Here is a 26,106-nt window from a genome sequence, read left to right on the forward strand (position 1 = left end):
AGAGTATCTCTAATAAAACACTTATTTATCCTAAGATTTTGCTCTGTCCAAGGATTTAAAAAAAAAGAAAAGAAAAGAAAAAGAAACTTAAAGGAGTGTGGTTAATGCATTCTCTGTCCCCTGTTGAAGAGATGTTGATACTAAAGTAAGGTTGGATGGTGCCTGTCACCTGGCCACGTGACCGACGTGCTCATCTTGAACCCACCTCCCGCCTCTGGAACCACGTTTGAAGTGATTTTCTTCTGTGCTGTGTTCCAGGTGCCGATCTTCATCCCAGCTTTGTTTTCCTTCACGTGTCTCTTCGTGGTCGCCCTTTCGCTTTATTCAGACCCATTTAGCACGGGGATTGGCTTCATCATCACTTTGACCGGGGTCCCTGCCTACTATCTCTTCATTATATGGGACAAGAAACCCAAGTGGTTTCGAAGAATGTCAGGTAAGACTTTTAAGTAGTTTCATGACTTTTGAGGGACCACGCTGTAGAAAACCAAACATGCACACCTTAAAGTTTGAAAATATAAGTGAGGAAATTGTGAGTCTGAATACATTATTGCATTCTAATGAGAACTGGCGGAAGAAAAAGTAGGAAGAATGTTTAGAGTAGAGGCACTGGATCCTTTCAGGATATTTAGTTTGAGTTGCTTTCATTATTTCTCAGGAGAACAAATTTTTAGATAGAATTTTATCAGCCATTCTGTAAATGACCTAATTGTTCTTTTGAATCCCTTATTATTTTTATTCTGGGTCAGATACAGTTTATTGATTCTAGATGGTGACATACTACTTGACGAATGGTAGGCAGTTTGGTGGGGAGTTTACACGGAACTTGCAGAGGTCTTAACTATCATGATTATAATGCTACCCTAGTGTTGAATCATGGACGGTCATAAAAAAAGCAAAAATAATGAAAACTAACAGCTGGCATTAATTGAGTGATTTCTGTCTGTTAGCACATATATGACCTTAGTTAATCCTTATAACAACTTTCTAAAATAGGAAAAATTATAGATTTTTGTAGATTTTTGAGTTATGGCATGGAAGAAGCCATGCAACTTATTCCAAGTGATGCAAATATTAAGTAAAAGACTTAGAATTCCAACTCGGGCTGTTTTGTGCTTTGTGAAAGTTGTCTTGGGGGTTGAGGGCAGCCAGGATAGATTAAAGAACATGAGGATGAGGACCTTCTCGTGAATAGAGATGGGTGGTGAGCACAGTAATCCTGACAGCAGGTCTGAACGTAAGTGATGTTGGCAGGGTCTGAGAGAAAGCTAAAAATAGTAGAGAAGAAAAGCTTAAGAGCTTGGTGACCTGGTGAGTTGTGGGAGGAGAAATACAGTAAATCAGAAGGTATGAAGGGGGCTTACTCTCAGCCTCTGTTGCAAGGCTAACTCTCTGCCAGAGACTCTGCTGAACAAGCCCTTTCTCTCACGTCATCTCATTCAATCCTCTGCAACTTCCATGTGAGAGTTAGTTTATTTCTATACCCAGATGGGAAGACGAGGACTCCGGGAGATGGAGAATTTTAAGTGTACAGATGTTAAACCATTGAGGATTTGAACGTGCATATGCTGGACACCATGTTGTTTTTAGATTGGGTGCGTGGGGAAAGAGAGAGAGGTAAAAAATCCCAAGGAGTTTGTGTGTTCTTGCTGATGAGTTTGGTGAGCTTAAAAATCAGCTTTTGTTCTCTCATTCATTTTAATTTATTTACTTTACCATCATTAATTTTTTTAAAGCCCAGTAAGAAATTTCAGGGAGGTTTCTAGTAAAATTATTAATAAATAATATCCATGTTGCTAAAAATAAAAAACAAAAAACCCCTTTGTATAAGCGTGTCTAGTGTACTCCACAAACTCATTTGGAAGCTAGTCATTTAGAATAGATCTTCTGGAGTTCCCGTCTTGGCGCAGTGGTTGACGAATCCGACTAGGAACCATGAGGTTGCGGGTTCGGTCCCTGCCCTTGCTCAGCGGGTTAACAATCCGGCGTTGCCGTGAGCTGTGGTGTAGGTTGCAGACGCGGCTCGGGTCCCGCGTTGCTGTGGCTCTGGCGTAGGCCAGTGGCTGCAGCTCTGATTCGACCCCTAACCTGGGAACCTCCATATGCCGTGGGAGTGGCCCAATAGCAAAAAGACCAAAAATAAATAAATAAATAAATAAAATAGACCTTCTTCTACTACTCTTTATTAGCTTTCAATTTGGTATCTTTAGACCTTCTACTACCATTTATAACTGAGTTTTGTTCTTTCCTCACTGGCAACACTACTCCCCAGAGAAGTGTTACTAAAATTTAGGTTCTTTGAGGCTAATATAGGTACACTGATTATGTAGCAAGGTATTTAATCTCTGTTTCTTATTAAGATCACACTAGTTTTCTGTAGAATATTTTTAGTTATGGTTTTTTTTTCCTAATGTAGGCAATAAATATAGAGCCTTTTCTAAAAAAAAAAAAAACTGAGTCTTGTTAAACAATATTTACTCATAGGACTGCTTGTTACCAGTGTTCAGGACAGATTAGTATTCACCACTATTCTGTGGTCCTCTCAGACCCTGGCTATGGACGATTAAAACCCCTGAGCACATGGAAAACCATGAGGATTTAGGAGGAAGGAGCAGTGAGCCCTAGAGTTGGATTGCAGTGAGTGAGCACACTATGAACCAACACATTGCTTGCTGTTGTCCACTTGGTAGGCATTTGGTTCCTTCTGTTTGTAGTCACCTGACTCTAAAAAAATCCTTCTTTCTTGGAGTTCCCTTCGTGGCTCAGTGGTTAACAAATCCAACTAGGAACCATGAGGTTGTGGGTTTGGTCCCTGGCCTCGCTCAGTGGGTTAAGGATCCAGTGTTGCTGTGAGCTGTGGTATAGGCCAGTAGCTATGGCTCCAATTAGACCCCTAGCCTGGTAACCTCCATATGCCGCAGGTGCAGCCCTAGAAAGACAAAAAAAAAAAAAAACAACTTTCTTTCCTTCTGTTAACATGTGCATATTTTGTCCCATTTCTCAGCCAGTGTATATCAACTACTGATTTTCAGGCTTGCTCCATCTTTGAGGTTTTTCCATTCTCATGTAATTTTGAAGTTCTCTGCCATTTTTCTGTCTCTAATGATGTTTGGAATATCTCCAAGGACACAATTTAGTGTTAGCCATTTGTGAAAGTAGCAGCGAGGCAGTGGCCCCATAATGGTTATTTGGTTCTAAACAGTGCCGTTGAGTCTTACCAGGGAGAGTGGCAATTCTGCCTTTAAACTGCGATCATTGTAACCCTTTATCTTTATAGCTGCCTTGAAAGTGAGTTTGCAAAAAGCAACAATCCTCTGTAATTTTGTTTCATTTTCCTCTTAGGCAGTATTCTTGTAGTAAAATAAAGAAAATTCATATTTATTGCGACAGCACCAAGTATTTTTCTAGCCTTTGGCCAAAACAAAACATACACACACACACACACGCACACGCACACGCACAACACAGCAGAGTCCTGAATCACCACCTTGCCTCTTCTCCCAACTGCTTCCCTGTTGTTAGGGGGAAACTCAGTGTGAACTTGGAAGCCAGAGACCTTGGCTGGGCGCAGTGTGTACAAATTTAACATCATATTGTTTGTTCTGTTGGGGATCGTTCTTTGGCCTTGTTATGATCACTTATCTTTACCCTGATATGCACGAACATAATAGCCTGGTGAAAGGATAGTGTATCAAAAGACATCTTACCTAGGGTGCTACCATTAAAAAAAATGCAAGGTCACCGAATCGCATTCAGAAAATGAAGACAGGCTGCTGAGTTCAGATAACCAGGGAATGTTCAGATTCCTAGGAGCTGAGAGTTTGAGAGATTTGATGAATTTCTCTGGCCACAGGATGCCAGTATTGAACCACGTTTTCTCTGCTAGCATTCCTAGGATGAAACAAAACAAAAAAAAAATGTGCTCTTAAGGGAATAGTTGGGTGTGCAGAGAGCTTTTTTTTCTGCCATCTGTGACAGAGTGCTTCATTCTTCTCGATATTTATTTATTTATTATTTATTTATAGAAACATGAACTTCCCACCCAAGGAAAAGTGGGCAGCAACCCCACTGTCTTACTCAAATTCATGGGGATAACTGGACCTGATAAAACCCAGCCATGGCTCCTGGCAGCCGTTTTGCTTGGCTGCTTTTCTTTATCACAGCTGAGACTGAGTCTCTGGAAGTTGGTCCCTCTGGCTTGGGGCGAGATTATTGAGGACAGCAGTATTTAAACAAAATCTTTAGTTCTAAAGACTCATACTGGGAAGTACCAGCAGGATGGCTGTAGTCCACTGTTGTGGTTAGTGACTTTGCAATACCAGAGTCCTGAAAGCATACACTGCACCAAGTGTGTCGTGATAAGATCATTTATGATGCTTCACTGAAAGCTGCCGAATGCATTGGACAGGCTCTTCACCAAGTCTGTGGTTCAGTGTTTTAAAAGAGTTGAGTTTGTCTGCATTTCTTAGGAGCCCAAACTATCTTTGTTATGAGGATAACATGAGACAATGTACGTGAAAAGGTTTTAAAACCTTTTTTTTTTTTTAATAAATAGGTACTATTATTCTTATTATGATTTCTGGGAAAGATGGGTTTTCTGCTAGCACTTCACAAGCTTCCTGTATTTTGGGTATAATTCCTGTGCTTGTCCCAGGTATGATTGGGTAAATTAGATTGTGCAAGGTCAGTAGCTGTTTCAGCTGATTTCAAGAACAGCTACTGAACATGAAAAGCAAAGCTAAAAATACCACAATTGCTATTTGGTCTTATAGCTTACACAACTAAAAACACCACATGTGGACTCAGTAGTTCGACTTTAGAGAAATATTGCCATGGGGCTAGGGCCTTATATGTATGGAGTTGTTGCTGGAGACCACATGCTCTTTGACTTTCCTAGACAAGCTGGAGGCTTCCTCTGCAGGGCACTGCTGTCTGATGCCATGGCCATAGATGAAGGTTGGTGGAAGGGAAGGTTGGTGTGGTTCTAACAGCTAGGCAGAGCCAAAAGCAGTCACTATACTCAAACATCCAACATGATAAAGATTATTTACATCTCAAGATCCCAAGAGAAGGAGTTCCCGTCATGGCTTGGAGAAAATGAATCTGACTAGCATCCATAAGGACGCAGGTTCAATCCCTGGCCTTGCTCAGTGGGTTGAGGATCCAGCATTTCTGTGAGCTGTGGTGTAGGTCACAGATACAGCTCGGATCTGGCATTGCTGTGGCTGGGTTATAGGCCAGTGGCTACAGCTGCAATTCGACCCCTAGGCTGGAAACTTCCGTGTGCTTCAGGCGCAGCCCTAAAAAGACAAAAAAAAAAAAAATCCCAAGGGAGAGGATAAGAAAGCCATGGGGAGACTATCAGCAGGGCTGACTGAACATAGAGGCAAAGAAGGGACTAGGTATTCAGAATCAGAAGATTCTTTTTTTTCTTTCCTTTTTCTTTCTTGTCTTTCTGGGGCCGCATCCACGGTTTATGGAGGTTCCCAGGCTAGGGGTCGAATCGGACTGCAGCCACTGGCCTATGCCACAGCCACAGGAACACCAGATCCAAGCCATGTCTGTGACCTACACCCCAGCTCATGGCAGCGCTGGATCCTCAACCCACTGAGCATGGCCAGGCATCGAACCCGAAACCTCATGGTTCCTAGTCAGATTCATTAACCACTGTGCAATGACGGGAACTTGCAGAAGATTCTTTGGCTCTGACATGCTACTGAATAAAAGACCCAGGTTGAGCTTTGAGGAAGGAGGGTGAAGTAACAAGCTCTCTTAAGTTGTTCTCCCTTTGTCTGGAACCCACGTAGTGTTGTGACATGGGCAAGATGTCTAAGAAAGCAAAATGCCGAGGACTCCAGAATGCAGACATGCTTTTGGAAAAGGCTTTTGTTTGGGGACATGGAAGAGCAGATACTGCATGAAAAAGGCAGTTGTTAATAGACAGAAAAATCTCTGGGGTTCCCTTGTGGGGATAGCAGGTTAAGGATCTGGCATTGTCACTGTAGTGTCTTGGGTCACTCTTGTGGTGTGGGTTGGATCCCTGGTCTGGGAACTTCCACATGCTGTGCATGCAAACAAAAAAAAAAAAAAAAAGAAAGAAAGAATGGAAAAAATGATGTAACATTTAAAAAAAAAAAAAAACAGAAAAATGTCAGTAGATAAATGCATGAATAGTTTCTGTCCCACATACTCACTCAAGAAAGGCAGTTGTTGCAGAGACTAGCTCAGGAAGCTACTGCAGGAATTTCCAGAGAGGAAGGGCTGCAGAGCCAGTTGACTTCACCCCACTGCTTTGCGCTGACCATGGAAGACCTCTTGTTTCAACCTACCAGGTAGTCCTGACTCCATCTCTGCCTACAAAAGCCACATCTCCCTTATTGTTAATTGATACCTACTTTTCCACAGTCTGTTTTCTAGGATAATTTTATCATTTCCTTTTTCTGCAAACATGAACTTTCACTGCTCTGAGTGCTCCCCTGTGCCCCACATATATTTCAATGTCAAGAGTTGGCTGTGACAAAATATATTTTATTCAAGAAACATTTACACAGAGTTTACCATTTGTCAAAATGGTGCTTGCTGGGCCCTTTGTGATTAAATAATGGATGTTATAAAAATTAGTGTGCCAGGGAAAACAACTTGGAACACTCTTATAAAGTAAAGGATGAAAAAAACATACCTTTGTTTAGTGGCATTAAATGTTCTTGGAAGGGACGATTACAGGTGACAAGTCATAAAAGAGAAGAAAGATGACATGTCTGGATAAGAGATGATGTGAGTCTGAAATCATCAAGACAATAGGCTCCAGGAGGCTCCAGGACCAGTAATAATTTGAAGAGATTCTGTGGGGACTGATTACAAAGATAAGAGGTGAACAAGGCCTAATATCTCAGGAAAGTAGAGCCACAGCGTTCTACGGCTGCCCAGGTAAAATGACCTGAGAAATCACTCAGCCCAGTGGTCCCTACAGTTTACTGTCTGTCAGAAGCGTGGATTTCTGAGCCCCACCTTCAGTTTGTGATACAGTAGATCTAGGATGGGGTTTGAAAAGTTGTTATCCTAACATGTCAGGTGACTCTACTGATGCTGCTCTGAGGATTACACTTTGAGAACCCCTGATTTAGTGCGAGACCCTGTCTTCTGTATTTATTAATTTTTTATTGAAAGATAATTGACACATAAATTGTGTAAATTTAAGGTGTAGGATATGTTGATTTGATGTATTTATATATTGCAATATGATGCTCGAGTAGTTAATACCTTTACCATGCTACATATTTGTCATTTCTTTTGTTGCTGTCATTGTTGAGAACAGTTAGGATTTAGTTTCCAAGCAACTTTTGTAATACAGTATTGACTATAATCACTGTTCTGCATTAGATCTCCAGAATTGGTTTAGTTTCTAGTTGTTTCTAGTTGTTTAGTTTCTAGTTGTTTTGTATCCTTAAACAACATCTCTTAAATTTCTCTACTCTGCAGCCCTGGTAACCATGCTCTAATTTCACTAGTTCAGTTTTTTTTTTTTTATATTCTGCACATAACTGATATACATTATTTGTCTCTATCTGTCTGACTTTCGTCACTTTGCATAATATCTTCCATGTCTACCCATGTTGCATCCAAAATATTCACAATATTACTTCTTCCAGTCTAGGAACATGAAATATCTTTCCATTGGTTTGTGTCTTCTGCAGTTTCTTTCATTAAAATCTCATCATTTTTAGGGTACAGTTCTTTCATCTTGGTTAAACATGTTCCTAAGTATTTTAATTTTTGATGCTATTATTAATTGCTTTCTAATTCCTCTTTCAGATAGTTATTTGTTAATGTATAGGAAAACAACTGATTTCTGTGTGTCTACTTTGTATCCTGCAATTTTATTGAATTTATCTATTACTTCTAACAGATTTTTAGCTGTCTTTGAGGTTTTTTACATGTATGATTGTGTCATCTGTGAACAGAGATCTTTTTACTCCTTCCTTTCTGATATGGAAACATTTTATTTCTTTTTCTGCCTCATTGCTCTGACTAAAACTTCCAGTTCTATGTTGAATGCATCCTTGCATTCCAGAGATAAATCCCACTTGATCATGGTGAATGATCCATATAATGTGTTGTTGAATTTGGATTTCTAATATTTTATTAAGAATTTTTACATCTATATTCATCAGGGATACTAGTCTCTAATATTCTTTTCTTATTGTATGTTTGTCTGAATTTAGTATCAGGGTAATGTGGCCTCATGAAATGAATTTGGAAGTGTTCCCTCTTCTTCATACTTTCATATATTTTCATGTTACTGATTAGCATTTAAAATTTTGTTTCAGCCTAAAGAACTCTTTTAGCATTTCTTGTAGGGCAGGCCTGTGAATTCCCTAAGCTTTTGTTGGTCTGGGAAAGTCTTTATCTTGCCTTCATTTCTGTATGACAGATTTTCTGGGAAAAATATTCTGGATGGCAGTTTTTGTTCTTTGAGCATTTTGACTATATCAACCCATTCCCCCCGGTCTGTGAGATTTTTGCTAAGACATTTGCTGATAGCCTTATTAGGATCCTCTCAAATGTGATGGTTCTTTTTTTCTCTTGCTGCTCTCAAGAGTCCCTTTTTTTTTTTTTTTTGTCTTTGATTTTTGAAAGCTTAATTACAATGTGTTCAGTGAAGATCTCTTTGGGTGTAACCTAGGGATTTTTTAGATTCCTGTACCTAGATGGCCATATCTCTCCCCACCATTCAGAAGTTTTCAGCCATTATATTTTTAAGTAAGTCTTATGTGTCTTTCTCCTTCTCTTTTCCTTTGGAGCTCCTATAATATGGATATCATTTCTTTTGGTCATGTTCCACAGTTCATATATACTTTTTTCATTTTTTTTAATTCTAATTTCTTTATTCTCCTCTAACTGGTGAGATCTGTCTTGAAGCTCATTCTTTGGCCTGATTAAGCCTATGGTAGAAGCTATCACATTTTTTCATTTTATTAGTTGTATCCCTTTTCTCCAGAATTTCTTATTTTTAAATGATTTCTGTTTCTTTGTTGAATTTCTCATATTGTTTCTATACTGTTCCTGAGTTCACTGATTCATCTGTGTTCTCTTGTATATCACTCAGCTTCTTTCAAACCATTATTTTGAATACTTTTTTAGAAAACTCACAGACCTCCATTTCCTCGGGGTCAGTTGCTGCAATACTGTTGCATTGCTTTGGTGTTGTCATATTTCCTTGTTCTTTCATGTTTCTGATGGTTTGTGTTGATATCTGTGCATTTGAGGGTGAAGTCACCTCTTCCAGTTTTTTCAAACTGGCTCTAGTAAGGAAAGTCCTTTACCTGGATGTGGCTGTGGGCTCCTCTACTGGGTGGGATGCAGTATCTTTGGTTCATGAGAAAGCACAGTGATGGAGTCTCCATGCCATTCCATTGGGTGAAATTGAAATTGGCCAGTCTGTGACCATCTTTACTGGCAAATGCTATAGAGGACCTGCAGGTAGCAGTAGCAGGTAGGGCTATTGGGATCTCCAAACGCTAAGGCTGCTGAGGCCTTGCTGCTTTCCCTCTACTCTTTTGACCATTGGAGGATGCTTTAGCTGAGGAGACCCCTCTTGGTGCCTGGTCTGATGTGCTGACGGAGCTCTCAGAGCACTATTGGAACTGGGGTTCTAGGATCAGGCACACATGGAACTACTGCAGTATCAGGGTCCTGGAGCATATGTGAGCTTGCTGTGACTGTGACCTAGGCATCTAGGGTTAAGACATGTGGAAATCCTGTGGAAATGGTACCTGGTTCTCATGAGCTTACTGTTGATACTTGTGCTGGTAAGAGGGAATACAGAAGTGACCAGGACCTTGGAATGGCAAGGTGCAGTGGTGGATTGAGTCCAGAAAGCACAGTGAGATGGCAGCACAGCCTGGGGATCATGGGTCAAAGTCTCAACTCTGGACCTCAGGAGCATTCACAGGATAGCTGTAGCACAACTCCAGTAATTGTCTGTTAAAGCTATGTGTTAGGACTCAGTGTAGGAGCAGCCATAGTGTAGGAGCAGCAAGGCCACTAGGTGAGCTTCATGGCAGTGGTAGCTTGGTCCCAGCTGCGATGGATCAGACTAGGCCTCAAACCTGAGGGGCAGAGCTCAGAGCAGCAGTAATACCCCTGGCAATGATTGTTCAGAGCCTTAATCTGGGATAGGGGTGAAGCTCAAGGTAGAAACAGCCCAGTCCCAGCAATGGTGGGTTTGAGCCTTGCCCCATGGGTTGGGGCTCAAGGTAGTGACAATGCCAAAAGTCAGAGTCAGGACCTGGAACCTTGGAGGCAAGGCTTGGGGCAGTAAAAGCTCACCTCAGCAGTGACAGATAAGAGTCCTGAACCTGGGAAGGGCAACAGCAGCCTCAATAATGGCAACCAAAGCCCATGGCTTGGGACCCTGCCTCCAGGGTGGCCGGAGAGGTCACCTTATTAATGGTGGAACAAAGCTCCAATCCATGGCTGAGGTGGGCAAAGTGTAGTTGGAGGTCTGTCCTCATATATGAAGATGTGCTGTGGTACTCAATCCATGAGAGGGTGGCAAAGCAACAGCCAGGCCCCCTGAGGGCAGGTGTCAACTCAGCAACAGCTCTAGCCTCTGGGAGGAGATATGGGAGGCAAAGGTTACATAGGCATCCCACCAGCTGGGGTCAGCTTCATTGAAGACTTAGAGATTCTCTACCAAGAGCTGCAAAAATCCACAGTGGTGAGGCTTATAAGGTCCTTCTGCTCTCTTTCTCCTCATGTGGTGGTGAGCTTTCCCCAGAGGATTCTTCCTGGTGCTCCACAGCTCTTAACTGGGGGGTGACGCCATGTGGGCAGAATGCTTCCTATACTTTTCTATGTGCCCTCCTTGATTTTTGAGCCCTGCTGGGTTTTTGCTGTGGCTTCTTTGTTGTCTTGAGTTTTCCCTGAGGTTTTCTCTTCCTTTGTAGCTGTTTATTTTTCTTGGTTTTTGGTTTGTTTTGGTGGAAGGACAAGCTTTGGGACCTCCCAGCCCTCCATCTTACCAGTGTCACTCCCAAATCCATCATTCTACAGATGAAGCAAATGAGACCCTGGGAGATAAGATGCTTTGCTCAATAATACACTACAGGTTTGATACTGGAAATTATACTCTGGTTCTTCTGATTTTGCTGAGCAATTGGATGTATTCTTGTAGGCACAAAAACAACAAGCCAATTTTAGACTGAATATGAAGTGTATTTTTTGAACATTTATATCTTAGTCCTATTGTCTCAAAATATTTTCAGCCTCCTGATTCATGAATAAAAGTCCTTATTTGAACACAAAATATTACTACATTCTTGCTGAGAAGCCATCATGGGAAGTTATAGTAGTGACAAATAAATTAATTGAGCATGATAAGATTCTCATGAAACAATTCTTGAAAGGGCTCAATGAAATATGTGGTTGTATGTTTTCAGTCTCAATCCCAAATAATTCACATTTGCTGTTTTTTATGCATTTCTGATTTCCTGTGCATTTTTAATTTCTCTCCTTTATTTCTTTGTAGATAGAATAACCAGAACATTACAAATAATACTGGAAGTTGTACCAGAAGAAGATTGTCATAAATAATGAGTTAAGATATTTGAAATCTTGGCAATCCATCCTTGGCCTTGTTTCTTCCCAAAGGGCTAAAATTTAAAAAATGGATCTTCACGCCATTTTATGAAAATCCAGAGGACTGCAACTTTGGAAATGGACTAAAGGAATCAGTTATGTTTATCTTTTAGATTTTTCAAACATGTTTCTAAGAAATTTAGTTACAACTCATTGTAGTTATAGAAAGCTGATAAACAATGATACAGTTCGCGTGAGCATTGAATCCCTGATACCTACCTGTTAGGGAAAAAGACTACAGAATTGACAGTTACTTTAGTGGTAACTAAACTGGTTATGTTCTCTGTAACATATCCATGGCTAAGAACCTTCAAATTGAAGACTGAGATGTTTTCTGTACATATGGGTTTTGTAAAAACAGTTTTTATATACTGTAGGTAACTGTACTTTGAAAAGTGTTTTCTACTCTTTTGATAAAAAGCATATGTCATCATTATGGACAGCAGAAAGAAAGAAATTTATTTTACATTGGCATTGCATTGCTTCCCACAAATATCAACTTAGATATTACTCATTTTAATGGATTATATACAGAGCATTTTGAACAAAGAACAGAGGAGGTATGCCTAATTTTAATGAATTCATTAAAGAAGAGATTCTAGGGGATATTGTTTTTGAGGCAAATCTAGGAGTTATTTTTAAGTAAAAAAAATTCTTGAGAATGTATTATGTTAGGATTTTTTTCACTCAATATTAGGAAGTGCTGTGGATATGTGCCATTTTTTTTTTTCATGACGGTCTATTTGATCAAGGAAGGATGTAACACCTTTCTTAGAGCAAGGTAACAATCAATATGGTAATAAATCCTCAAGCCCAATCACTTGTTTCACTAATAATTTGCCCTTTGATGGATATATCTAAATATGTACATTTTAAATCATCAAGTTACAGTAACAACATAGACAGAAATCACTAGGAAAGAAAATGCCCAAAATATTATGATCAGTTCTATGGTTCTCTATGCAATGTTACTGATTCTAAACAACTTTTAAATTTCATAGCCATTTTTATATAGTGATGATTTACATTTCTTTGTATACTTTATATTCTATTAAAATATCTCTATGGATAAAAATATCCATATAAATTAGGAAAAGATATATTTACATAAAAATAAGGGAAGAAATGTCACTGTTAAATAAGTTTTGAAACTAATGTTTCTAAGAATTTTTCCATTTATGTGTCCAGGCTTTGTCAGTAATTTTCTCATCTCAATTATCATTCAACTTGTAAAAGAGATAACTGATAACAAATTCACTGAAAGAAGGAGAAACTGTGCATGAAATGTGTATATTCAGACAGGTTTTATTTTACTAGGTTTAGAAACTCTTGTGGAACTTTCAAATAATAATATAATTTTAACTATTATTTACATATACCTTGGATTAAACAGCCATGGCCAGAGTATTTTTCATCCTTTAATTTTTATCCATTTAAAAAGAATAAAATTTGGAAGAATTACACTGATTAAAATCATTAAGAGCAGACATAGAGTTCACAGACAATTGATCAAAGTGGAATGATGATAATTTGAGGAAATTCCAATTCATTAATTTCCAATTCATTAATTTTGATTTCAAAATTATATTCAATTAATTTCATTTAATTAAGTTTCAATTTAATATATCCAAGATTGAAAATTTTTTCAGCCAAATTTAGTGTTTGGGTCTTTAAGTAAATTCATAAAAATTCCATCCTTTTTCCCTTATCATAGGTTTTCATACAGTTTTCAAAATTTGATCTGTGGTCCATGCTTCTTATATTCATTTGCCTATATCTCTCCCCACTAAATTGTTGCTAGAGGTAAAAATAGAGTTCCTTTATATTCTATTTTTTTATAGTCAAGGCTCTTATAATCTAAATCAGAAAACTCTTCTGGACTTTTTTGTTCTGAAATTAAAAAAAAAGTAAGTCTCACAGAGACATTTGTATAGTTCTTGATTATTCCTGAGGTTCACGTGTTTATATCAAAAGTGGCAGATAGGTCTCCTCATTTATTTCCTTAGGTCTGGTTCTAATTTCTCTTTAAATATATCATTATACAAGCTAACTAGATAACATACTCATTTTTTATCACTTTTAAAAATGATTTTTGCATTGTTAATTTCTAACACCACTGTAATAACATTTTAACCAGATGGACAGTCAGTCAGTAACTTTTTTTTTTAAAGTGATGAGGATTAAGTTGTATCTCTACTTATTCTTAGGATACATCATGACAAGATAGGGGCTTCTGTAAACATCAAATCAATATTCATAGAATTTATTTGAAATGGTATTACGCCAAGCAGATTATAGTTTGAACACTCCTGCACTTTTATATATATGTGTATTTTTATACTAAGTAATTTTCTCATATATTTAGAACAATTTTTTTCTCATACATATTTTATATCAAAATATTATGTGATATATTTTTACCAGTGTGCATATTCAAATGCTGAAATACATTTTCTGAGTTCATTAGAACACAAAAAGTAAAAGTGGCCAATGTAGTTTAAGACAACTAATACACTGTTTTCAGATATTCTGCTTTTTTGGTACATAAATTCTCAAGTATTTAGTTATAAATTAAGCAGATCTGGTAAAGACTTCCAAAGCTAAAACAATTTGATTTTAAAAATAGAATGATTCTCCTTCCACACTTATGAATATTTCAGTAAACATTTTGACCCCCTTTTGAAAATATTAAATTAGTTTCCTTTGTTCAGTTGAAGAAAACTGTTATAAATTGTGACTTGGTCAGCTGGAAGTAGACCCTGTTCTTGTCTTTAGGAGATTAAAGATGTGTCCTAGAAAAGTTGGCTGGCTTCAGTACGGACCATAAACATGAGACGTGTGTACACACACACACAAGCGTGCATGTGCTTGTACCATATCTCCCTGCTTCTGCTGGCATAAAATTAGGACAGATTATTAGGTTACATTAGCAATTCATGGCCATTTCTCTAACACTAAGATATGTAAGTTAAAACAACTTTCCAGATTGTCTTATGTGTCTGGTCAAATTGTTTCCCCCATTGTTATTTGATCTATAAACAGGTGGTTAACAAGAGTATAATTACCTAACTCAATAGAATTCTGTGTTGAACTGAGTCAGTCTTTAGCTGAGAAAGGGGGCATCTTTAACCTACACTTGATTTCTTATCATAGAGGTATAGGTTATGAAAAGATAGAAACTAGAGGTCAGAGTCACAGAAAATGAAAGGTAACATGTGGCTGGAGTTAATATTTTGGTCTAATTTTTTATACAATATAGCCAATGAAATATTAAAAATCATCTGCTGTACACAGGTGGATATCCTGAGATGCTAATGCAATGTAAGCTTCAGTGCCCCTCACTTAGACATGCCCCTTCCAAGGTCCTGTACTTAATTTTGAATTGGGAATTTTTTATTAAAAATTTTCTTGAAGAAAATTAGTAAAATTATATATACTTCAGGCTCTACAAAACCTGCATCTCTCCCTGTGAGAAAAATCAAAGTACTCCCAGTACTTTTTCTACTAGAAATAAGCATGAGGTATTAGTAGGATATATTTTTTAGTAATAAAGTTGTGAGTTAATTGAAATATCTATGTATAACTACAAGTGGATTTCTCTTACTATTTCGTGTGATATATAAGGAGAGAGTTTCACGTAGGACATATTTCATGTGTCAGTTCTGAATGACAGGAAAACAATAAATGGGATTTTAAAGGTAGCTCTTTTTCTTAGTTTGGAAAGAAATATAGATTTGGGGTTTGAATGCAGATGAGTCAAGAAATTTTATTTTACTTAAGTAACACCTTACTTCATTTCTCCCTACATAATGTACCGTATGTTGGTGCTGGTAATGTTTATAGAGTTACATTTACTTTCCTAACCATACAAAGTCAAGAATTAAAGCATGGAATTGTGTAACTGAGAAGAAACTCCTAGAGGATGTAAACTAGACTAGATAATGAGTCATCTTGACAGCTTCTGTTTACATTATTTATGTGTAGGTAAAAGAATTATTACCTATGTATGTATTTTAAGTTAATTTTTCCATAAACAGTATTTTTAATTTCTCTATCTATAAACTAAAAGCGCAAACTCTAGATATTATTAGTACTGTTCTTTAAAAAGATATTTTAATAGCCAATTGGGGGAGATAATCTTTCCTTTTTTTCAAATTAATTGGAGTCTTGAAAGTAAATGCTTGGTCTATTTTTAGGTCTGATAAAAATTCTCAAAGGTATATATACATCATGGTCTCAGAGAAAGTTCACCAATTTCTGTGTGTTGTGGGATATTTTTCTTCCCGCCCATATCAACGACATAGTAACTTGATCTTTTTGAACCATTTCTCTGTTTTCTTTGAATGAATCAGTGATTCCTTTTTTTTTTTTTTTGATGTGATATTTTCAAGATAGGAGTGAGTCTTAATTTAATTTTATACACTTTACCTAATCTTCTTAGTGTGAAATTACTTTCTTGGAAATCCCTACCCCATTCTCTCTGTTATCATTGGCTTTAAAATATCACTGGAGGATGGTTACGGTATCCAAATAGTTACCTGTTACATGTGTGTATTTTGGCTGCTTGGATCAAGGGTACATTTTTAGTATCAGTAACTGCCTTCACAGTTTGTTAACAATTCTCTTAAGAAACTGTGGAGCATTAGGTATCTAGGAGCCATACAGATGGGTGCACTGTTTGAAAGGGAGTATACATTTTTTTCCCTCAACGTATGTACTACTGATTTTATTTTTTAAAGCATGGCTTTCAAGTGAATTAATTTCTCAGAAGACTTGCTTCCTGATTCCTTATTACCTCTTGTTGAAGCCTCTCAAGGCCATGTGGAAAGCTAGAGAGAAAGAGAGAGAGAAAAAAAAAGAAAAAAAGACTAGTGCACAGTTATCTCTTTCACAGCAGTGGCTATATTTTGAGTACTTTGTGCAAAAAGATATTTTCACACAGCATCTTGTGGGAAAACAGATTAGGCCTTTAGATGTTCCAGCTGTGAAAGTGGTTTGGTTTTGGTTTAAGTCCACTTAAATGAGGATTGTGAAGTTAGACCCCATGTATTCCTACTGATTAATATTCTATGCATGCTCGGAAGCACATTTTTGGCACAGCAGGAGGCAATGCAATGTGGTTTTCTGGTTCTAGGATGGGACCATATGTATACATATATATTTTTGTCTTTTTCCCACTGCACCTGCGGCATATGGAGGTTCCCAGGCTAGGGGTCGAATTGGAGCTATAGCCACCAGCCTACACCACAGCCACACAACATGGGATCCTTAATCCACTGAGCAAGGCCAGGGATCAAACCCGCATCCTTATGGATGCTGTTCAGGTTCCTTAACCACTGAGCTATGATGGAAACTCTGGGACAATCTTATTTTAAAGGATTTCTGAATGAATTTTTCCTCTAGCATTTCTCCTTTATTCCAAATTTCCACTTACTAACTAATGTAATATAAAGTAAAAATACTTTGGAAATAGAACAGATTTTTTCAGATGAATATATGCTTATAACAATAGAAATGACGTACATTAAACTACTGTGTATATTAATTATTTCAAACACTACCCTATAGCACTTTTAAGTGTTCTGTAAGCAAAAAAGTATATATAGTTGTGGTTATCATGCAAACCACAAGAACCCTCCAAGGTTGTAAGTAGTTTGGGATTATTTTGGTCCTCTTTTTGAAGTTTTCTGCGTAATGGTTTTCCTTTGGGGATGTTATTACTACTGCTATAAATCTAGAACTTAACTATTGATACTTGTGTTTTGAAAACAGTGTTCACCTTTGGACATTATCCATGTTTGGAGAGTGGCATACCACTTTACCTGTGCTTATTGTGAACACAGGAATTTGCCCCAAATTTCTTTTTGTAGATGGATTGTAGCACAATAGTTAATGAATTTTCAGTGGTACCTCTCAATATTTTGGGAACTCTGCAAACATAAGTATCAGATGTACTTTTTTTTTTAATTGCTTATTACCATGTAACACAGTGTCTTCTCTTTATGCCAAACTGGTGAACAAACATATAGAATTGTTTCACTGATGTGGAATGTTGACTACCGGCAGTTTCATAAGTACAAGTCAGAAAGAGGCAGGACAGATGGCCTCTTGTACTGAACGCTTCAAGAACTTAATTTGTCCTAGTTTTCTGACAAAGACTTGACTCTGGTTTTCATAGAGCTTGGTTTTTACCTATCATAGAGCAGATTAGATGGTAGTGATGCACTGGTAGAGATGGTTTTTAGTTATTGACTCAGAATTCATCTCATGATTGAATCTTTTATGTTGTTTTACTGTATGTATATCTACATTGACTTAATAAACATGGGTTTAGTAACTTTGTGTTAAAATTTGGCCTGGTAACAATAATTTCATTTTTACCTATTAAGGAGTAGAAAAATCTCCATGTATTGGTATGTGTGTATTGACATATCATTTGGTACTGTATGTGAATGTATTTAAATGCCGTTCATAGTCTATGGCAAGCATCGGTAATTGGCACCAATGGAATCAAGTTAGCCCAGTGGCAAAGTAGTCTGGTTACTCAGGAAGGCTTTGCTGGCAGCTGTTGGACTGTGTGGGATTTGTAGTTTACAGACCAGCTCTATCCCTTAATTTAGATATGGAATGTGTTCGCCATGATATTGGACTAGTCTGCTAATTGAGGAGTGGGAGAGAGGTTGGTTTGGCCTGGTGCTCTGAAATACAAGAACAAGATGTCCAGCTGAGGGAGGGGGTGCTTTGACACCCTGAATGGACCTCATCTGTGGCGGGTTTCTTCCTCTTAGCCTTGTGATAAGGAAACTTGATAAAAGGGATTGTGCATATTGTAAGCAAATTTTACACAATGTCTTAGATGGATACATTCTAAAAGAGCAAAATTCCTTTTCTGCGTCTACATTCCAGTCATATTAAAAGTGCTACGATATTTAACTATGAACATATAAATGGCGCAAAGGGACTTTCATTTGTGGATTGTGCTGTGTTTCTTAGGGTTCTCTGGCACTGATGCCTATACCAGCATGTGATATGTGAAATAAAATGGATTTTTCTACAGCTTAATGATTTCCCTCTGGGGAGAGTTCTGGTACAGCAATCACACTGCCAGATGGTGTTTATGGGCTATTTATGTAAGTGGTAAGATACTATGAAATAAAGGGTGCTTTCATCAGATGGAAACTCTTGATGCATGTGTTTTTGTGTGGAATAAATTTGGGTGCAATGTGATGTCACTCCATGTTGCATTAAATTTAATTTCAATTATATTTATGTAGATGTATATCTGTCATGCTTCTAGTTGCTTCAACCTTTGTATCTATATATTTTTTACTTATTTTAATAGAAAATAGTTTAAGTGGAAATTGAATAAAAATTTGATAGTTTAATAAAAGTCATTGCGGTTTTTAAAAAAATGTGTTTTGCTTTGCTTTAGTAGTGTACATTCCATTAATTTGAAGGCTTTGGTTTTAATGATTGGTTTTATCTGTGATGATTCGCTGAATATTTTAGAGCATCCCACTTAATAACAATTTCCTGTACTGAAAACTGAAAGTGGTGGCAGATTCATCAAACACTGAAGACATTCTTCTTCCTCATGGCCCACATCCATCTGTCCTCTGCTCTGAGATATCTAGCAACTTTTCTATTTTCACCTGCCCTAGTTTACTCTTCTTACTGTCTGTCTGCCCTTTAGCCAAAGTCTTAACTTTTGTCTGTCTCAGATTCAGCCTTCACATGTTTTCCCAGGATATTCTTTCTGAAACACACAGTAAAAATCCTCTATGGCCTCCCTTTTATTTATTTATTTATTTTCTGGACAGATAAAATCCACACTTCTGTAGAGCATGCAGGAGTTTCCATAATCTGTCATGTTTCTTTCTCCAGCTACGCATGACTACTTCCATATTCTCTGCCACAATATTGAATGCCCTTTTAATAGTTTAATGAAGAAAAGATACCGTCATTTCATTTGACACACTGCAGATTCCTACAGGAATTATATTTTCCTCACCCATTCCTATCGCCTACACCCAACATGGTATACTTCTACTCAATATTCAAGGTTGAGTTCAAAAGTCACATCTTCCACTTTCCTCAGGTTGGCTCAAGACCTGACCACTGACCATTTTTCATCATCTGGGGCACAGTTCTCCTGCAGAACTCATTGTACACCGTTGTAGTTTATTTGCTCAGTTCCCTTCTCTGCATGGATTTGGAACTTTTTAGTCATATTTTACTGCCTCAAGCATAATGGGTACTCAGTATTTTATGTTCATAAATTCAATAAATGGACAAATAACTTTTATTTATTAGGTATCATGATAAGCTTTTTTTAGAAGCAATTTTTATTACCTCTAAATTTAAGCAATCCATTAGATTCTGTGGAATTCTATGAAATGCCTTACCTTCAAAATGTAAGAAAACTGAGGAGTTTCAGTGTCTCTCCTCTTCCTTCTGTTGTTCTCCCCTCCCCCATCCTCAGTTCAGGTTGGTAGGTGAGCCTTGAACAGAGTAAAGGAGCAAATGACCTACTATGAAATGTCCCCATGGAAAGATATTAGGTTCCTATATTATTGATAAGGATTTTTTTTTTCGTAATACTAACTTGAGGAAAAAATAATGATCTGAAATGAAGAGCAAAAGAACATCTATATTTTTGATGACCAAACTTCTCTTTGAAGTAGACACAGGAGATGAAGTAGCACTTTTTTCCGATGATATATTTGGGGAGAACGATAAAAAAAAACTCATAACTTTTGGACCTATTAAATTTAAGCACTTTTGAAAAGAAATACAATCTGTGTGATATGCAGATATACTTATTTAAAATTAATGAATGTGACTGGAAATGTATTTAATGAAATGTGTAGGAAAATTAGATAATACATAGTGGCACATAATTTTTTTAAAACTATCATTAGGGGGAGTTCTCTGATGGCCTAGGGGGTTGAGGCTCCTGCATTCTCATTGCTGTGGCTCTGGTTGCTGCTGTGTGGCACAGGTTCAATCACTGGCCCAGGACTTCCTACATACTGCCTGTGTGGCAAAAAAGAAAAAAAAAATACTGAAAAATAAGAACTCACCCAAAACAAGAAAGAATCTGAAATAAACATTGCAACTCTCATTTGAAAAACAGAACAAACAAAAACTCTCATTAAGTTTAGGTTCACAGTGACTTTTGCTGCTGAACTACTTCTAATAATTTTCTACTGGAATTTTTAGGCTGAGTCTAATTTATAAAAATTTGAGATGATGTTGTATCCTGGGATGGGTGGGCAGAATATGGGTAAGTATGCTGTTGCTCTTGCCTCCCCATGTCCTAAAAATTATATTTGCAGACTTTCTAGAAATCTGATATTGAAGGTTGGGGCTTCATAGCCATTTTAGTGTTTTTATAGTCTTAAGCTTAAGAACACCTGGTCACCAGCTGGCACTGACTAAAAACTATGATCTTAAAATGTTTGATGTTTGAAAGAATTTGAAAATTAAAATGTAATTAGGATTCAATATCCTTTAAGTTTTTAGCTTTGAAGATTTATTAATCTCTGAAGGACATGAAACAGGATTTCAAAGGTGTTAATTCAGGTTAAATTACTACAAAAATCAAAATGTCTTCCAGCTATCATAAAATAAATTAGTAAATACAAATGAGTATAACCCTAAGAAATTTGTGGGCAAGCCAGTTATTCTTCTCTTATTCTAATTTTTCTGAAAAATGAGAAACTAATCTTTTGTCGTATTAGTTAACATTGTAATTATATAACAATATGTCATCATCACATATTCCATTTACTAAAATCTAAATACACCATGAAATTTTATTTCATGTTCTGAAGTCTGCTTTAAACTTATGTTTACTTCTTACTCCCAGATTGCCATGTTTCCTTCAGAATTTGCTACTCAAGGCATTAAAGTCAAAGTTTATTCATTTATTGATTCAACAAAAATTCACTAAGCACCTCTCCTTTGCCAATCAATATGATGAGTGCCAGCAATACAATGCTTAACAGCTGGCTTTGCCTCTGCTTCATGAAGGTGAGGGCATAGATTATTTTTTCCTAACAACTCATATGTTTCATTAAGAATTAGAATAAGTCTCAAGTGCTAGAAGACCTTATACTCTGACGTGACCCAGCCCAGGAGGTGGGGAAAGGCTTTCCCAGGGATGAATATGAATTGATATTGAAGGGTGGGTGCTTATTAAATGGGTAAAGTGGAGGTAAGATGAGTGTTATAGGCAAAGTGGTCTGTGTGATAAAAGTCTTGAGTTAGAAGAAGCAAAGCTTGTTTAGAGAAATAAATGCAAGATCAGAGCAGCTAGAGAAAAGGATAAAGTATGTAATACACCCCTATACAAGATATTGGTCTTTGCCCAGTATAATGTGTTGGCACAGAAAGTGAAGTTCACACACAACATGAACATTGAAAATTCACAATTCCATATCTTACCCTCTCCTAAAACTTCTAAATAGAATTCTTTCAATAGTAAAAGGTAGTTTGTTTTACCACTTTCTTATTCATCTTATATTTTACTTAATTAGTTCACACTGACAGAAGTGCTTGTAAACTGCAATGGGTTCAACGTACACTATTGAAAGAGAAAGTAATTACAGGACTACATAATCAACAAATGAGGGAAATATTTTTTTCCAGAAATTTTATTGTTCTCTCTCCTTTGCATGTTTCCTCCTTCTCTTCCAAGTTAGATTACATCTGATCTACAATGTTGAATACTCATCAATTATCATTTCTAGCATGGTTTGTAATTTTTTTGCAATATATTCCTCTGATGCTGTAATTTTAAATCTAGTCTTCTAAAATGTATTTTTTGTCCAAATGAAAGCATTAAACAGGTGTTACTGTCGTGGCGCAGTGGAAAAGAATCTGATTAGGAACCGAGAGGTTGGGGGTTCAATCCCTGGCCTCGCTCAGTGAGTTGAGGATCCGGCATTGCAGTGAGCTGTGGTGTAGGTCACAGACATGGCTCGGATCTGGAATTGCTGTGGCCATGGTGTAGGCCAGCAGCTACAGCTCTGATTGAATCCCTAGCTTGGGAACCTCTGTGTGCCGTGGGTGCAGCCCTCAAAAAGACAAAAAGAAAAAAAAAGAGAGAAAACATTAAACAAAATCTACCTTGCATGACCCATTATTAACAGTTACTGTCTTCCATGTAAAAGTACCAGTCATTTGACTCTAATGGGTTAATATGAAAAATGTCAGTTCTCTTGTGGGATAGACTATGGTGGAAAATAATATAAGAAAATGAATATATATATATATATATATATATATATATGACTGAGTCACTGCTGTAGAACAGAAATTGTCACAACATTGTAAATCAACTCTAATTTTAAAAATACTATTAATATTTGAAAATTGTTCTGGTTCTGTAGAACAGAGAATTTTTAATTTTTTTCCTATTCACCATAATTCACCCTGGACGAAAAGTGACTCTTCTAACAAGAGCACAAGGAACTACAGAGAGAAAGTAAAAAAAAAAAAAACTGAGATTTTTTTTTTTTTAAAGAATACTTCAATGGAAAATAGAAAATTCTCTTATACGGCTCTCTCCTCCAGCTCTATTGAGATGTAACTGACAAATAATATTGTGTAAGTTTAGAACAACATGATGATTTGATATATGTAAATATTGTGAAATGATTATCACATGAAAATTAATTAACATCTCCATCACCTCTCCCAGTGACCATATTTTCCTGTGGTAACATTTAAGATCTGCTCTCTTGACAAATTTCAAGTGTGCAGTACAGTATTGTTAACTCCAGGCACCATGCTGTACATTTCATCTGCAGAATATATTCAATTTATAACAGAAAATTTGCAACTTTTGACCATCTCCTCTTTTCTCCCACCCTTCGGCCTCTCGTAGTCACCAATCCACTTTCTGTGAGTTCATCGTTTTACTAGGTGAAATCAGAGAGTATTTGCGTAACAGTTTTTTGGTGGAATATTTATAGTTTACTAAATATATGATCGTATCATCTACTAACAAAAAGCAATTTTATTTCTTCCTTTCTAATTTGAATGTCTGTTTGTTTCTTAAGTGCTGTGGCTAAGACTTCCAGTACCATGTTGAATATGAGTGGTGAGAGGGCACTCTTGTTCCTCTTCAACCTTTCACAGTTAAATATGATGTTAGCTGTAGGTTTACTATATATGGCCTTTGTCATGTTGAGATGTATTCCTTCTATACTCGATTGATGGTTTTTTCTTTATTAAAAAAGGACATTCTATTTTGTCAAATACTTTTTCTGCATCTATTGAGAAGATCACATGCTTTTTGTTTTTCAGTCTATTAATGTGATGAATCACATTTTTTCAATTTGCATCCATTGTACCATCTTTGCATCTCAGTAATAAGTCCTATTTGGTCATTGTGTACAATCCTTTTAATACTGAATTTGGTTTGCTTGTATTTTGTCGAGAATTTTTGAATCTAGGTTCATCAGGCTATGCTCCCCAGCTGGATGGTGCCACTGGCTGGACTTTGGTTCTGGCTGGGCTGAAGCCTATGATTGAACAGTCTAGTGTCTGAGCTCCACTCTTAGGTGAGATCTCTGTTTGGTATCCCTGATTAAGCAGGGTCACCAGCTGTAACTTGCAGTTGGGTAGAGCTGGAGGCTATGATCCATGGTTAATAGTGGTTGCTGTCCAGGCTTCCTGGTCAGGTGGGGCTGCAGGCTATGCTCTGTGACTGGGCAGGGTTGCTGGCTGGGCTTTCTGCCTGAAAGAGGCCACTTGCTGTGCTCAGCAATTAGGCAGTACTCTAGGCTTGGCTTGAGGCTGCGTAGGGTCATGGTTTGGGCTCCCTTGCAGATGAGGCCAGAAGTTATACTGTGCATTTGGGCGAAGTTGCCAGTTTGGCTCTCGGCCTCAATTGGGCTCCAGAATGAGCTTTGCAGCTGCCTAAGGTCTCTGGCTGGGCTTGCTTGTCAGGCAGGACTGGAAGTTCTAATAGTTGAGTGAAGCCGCTTCACTGTCTTGGCAAGTTTACAGAATGGGCTCTGCCACTGGGACAGCCTGCTGGCTGGAAAGGGCTTCACTCCTTGGCCAGACAGGGCCACCGTCTTGGGCCTAAAGATAGGCAGATCTAAGGTCACACATCACTGCCAACAGAAGTATTATCTACCCAGATCTGTACACTCAATATTTTGATCCCAACTCTTCTTCTTCACCTCCAGCTGATTCCTCCAGTTATCCCCATGAGGCAATACCTAAGTGGGTTTCCTGGGAAACTTCCCAGAATGCTAAGTTAGCTGAGTGTCCACCTTGCACTCTCCTTTTCCCACAGGAGAAATTGTAGGCTAGGGATGACTGCCTAGGTGTGGCAGTATGTTGGCCTGAGGGCAGGGTGACATGATCAAAATGAAACCATTCTTATGCTTTTAATGTGTTTTTTCTTGGTTTTTGTAGGCCAAGCAGGTGCTTCAGCCTCACCCCTATGTTCTGGGTTCTTCACAAAGGTGTGTTGTCTATGAGCAGTTGCTTGTTGCTCTTTTTGTCAGGGAAGCCAAAGGCAGAAACCATCCATTTTGCCATTTTGCTCTGACACGGTGTTTCATACCCAGGTTTCCCTAATCGGAAGTTCCATTACCAGATGTTTCTCTATGCACTTATAGTGATATATTGATTTCCTTAAAAGAATAATTTGATATCATCCAGGTGTGCCTAATGATAAGGAAAGGTTAATGCAGAAAGTCTATGATTATTAGTAAAACACTTTCTCAAATTAAAGCTCTCAGATTTCACTGAGAGAATATTGAATCAAAGGACTGAAAGGGCAGAAGAAATTGAACAATGGTTCAATTTTGTAATAGAAGTTATTTATCATTTTTATTAAACTTTGTATTAGCCATGTGCTTTGCATTGACTAGGCTACTCTTCACCACTCTCTATGAATAAGACAGATGACAAGTCTTACTTTCATTTTCAGATTAGGAAAATGAATCCAAAATAGCTAAGATGGCTTGCCTTGAGCAATGAGGAAAGTCAAAAAGGTCAGAGGAACAATTCTGATTATCAAATCACTCAAGTTTCAGACTGTTGGATCAAACCAAATCTTTGGTGAAGGCAATTACTTTGCTGTATTTATAAGTCAATAAGTCCTTAAATATTTATTTTGCTATCTGCTGTATGTTTAATAATGAACTTTATGGTATGGGAAATGTACCATGATTCTTTGCTCAAGGAACTCACAGTAATTCTGCTTAGATAAAAGAAGAGTCTGTAATAAACCACAAGAATAGATAGTTGAATACAGTGTGTGATTAACTGTGAAAATGTGTGTTGGGCTTCACATTAATCCTTAAATATTTGAAGGAGATGGTCAGGAAGCGAGATGTTGATTTTGGATGGTGTGTATATGGTTCACAATTTGATGAAAGGCATGTATTAAAAGCATATCAGGCTTGTGGTTCTTAAAATAGTTAAGTCCATGTAGAG

The 26,106-nt window shown here is 37.5% G+C and overlaps 1 protein-coding gene across 1 annotated transcript in view; it reads left to right on the plus strand.

Annotated features, from left to right (window-relative positions):
- SLC7A11 (solute carrier family 7 member 11) overlaps positions 1-16,888 on the plus strand; it is an 80,052-nt gene extending 63,164 nt beyond the window's left edge. The window contains exons 11-12 of the mRNA XM_047798886.1: positions 259-436; positions 11,531-16,888. Of these exons, the coding sequence (XP_047654842.1) occupies positions 259-436; positions 11,531-11,595 (243 nt within the window). The 3' untranslated portion in view covers positions 11,596-16,888. The remainder of the gene's footprint in view (positions 1-258; positions 437-11,530) is intronic.
- Positions 16,889-26,106: the final 9,218 nt, after the last annotated feature.

Source organism: Phacochoerus africanus, chromosome 10 (genome assembly GCF_016906955.1).
Source record: "Phacochoerus africanus isolate WHEZ1 chromosome 10, ROS_Pafr_v1, whole genome shotgun sequence".
NCBI classification, from domain to species: domain Eukaryota; kingdom Metazoa; phylum Chordata; class Mammalia; order Artiodactyla; family Suidae; genus Phacochoerus; species Phacochoerus africanus.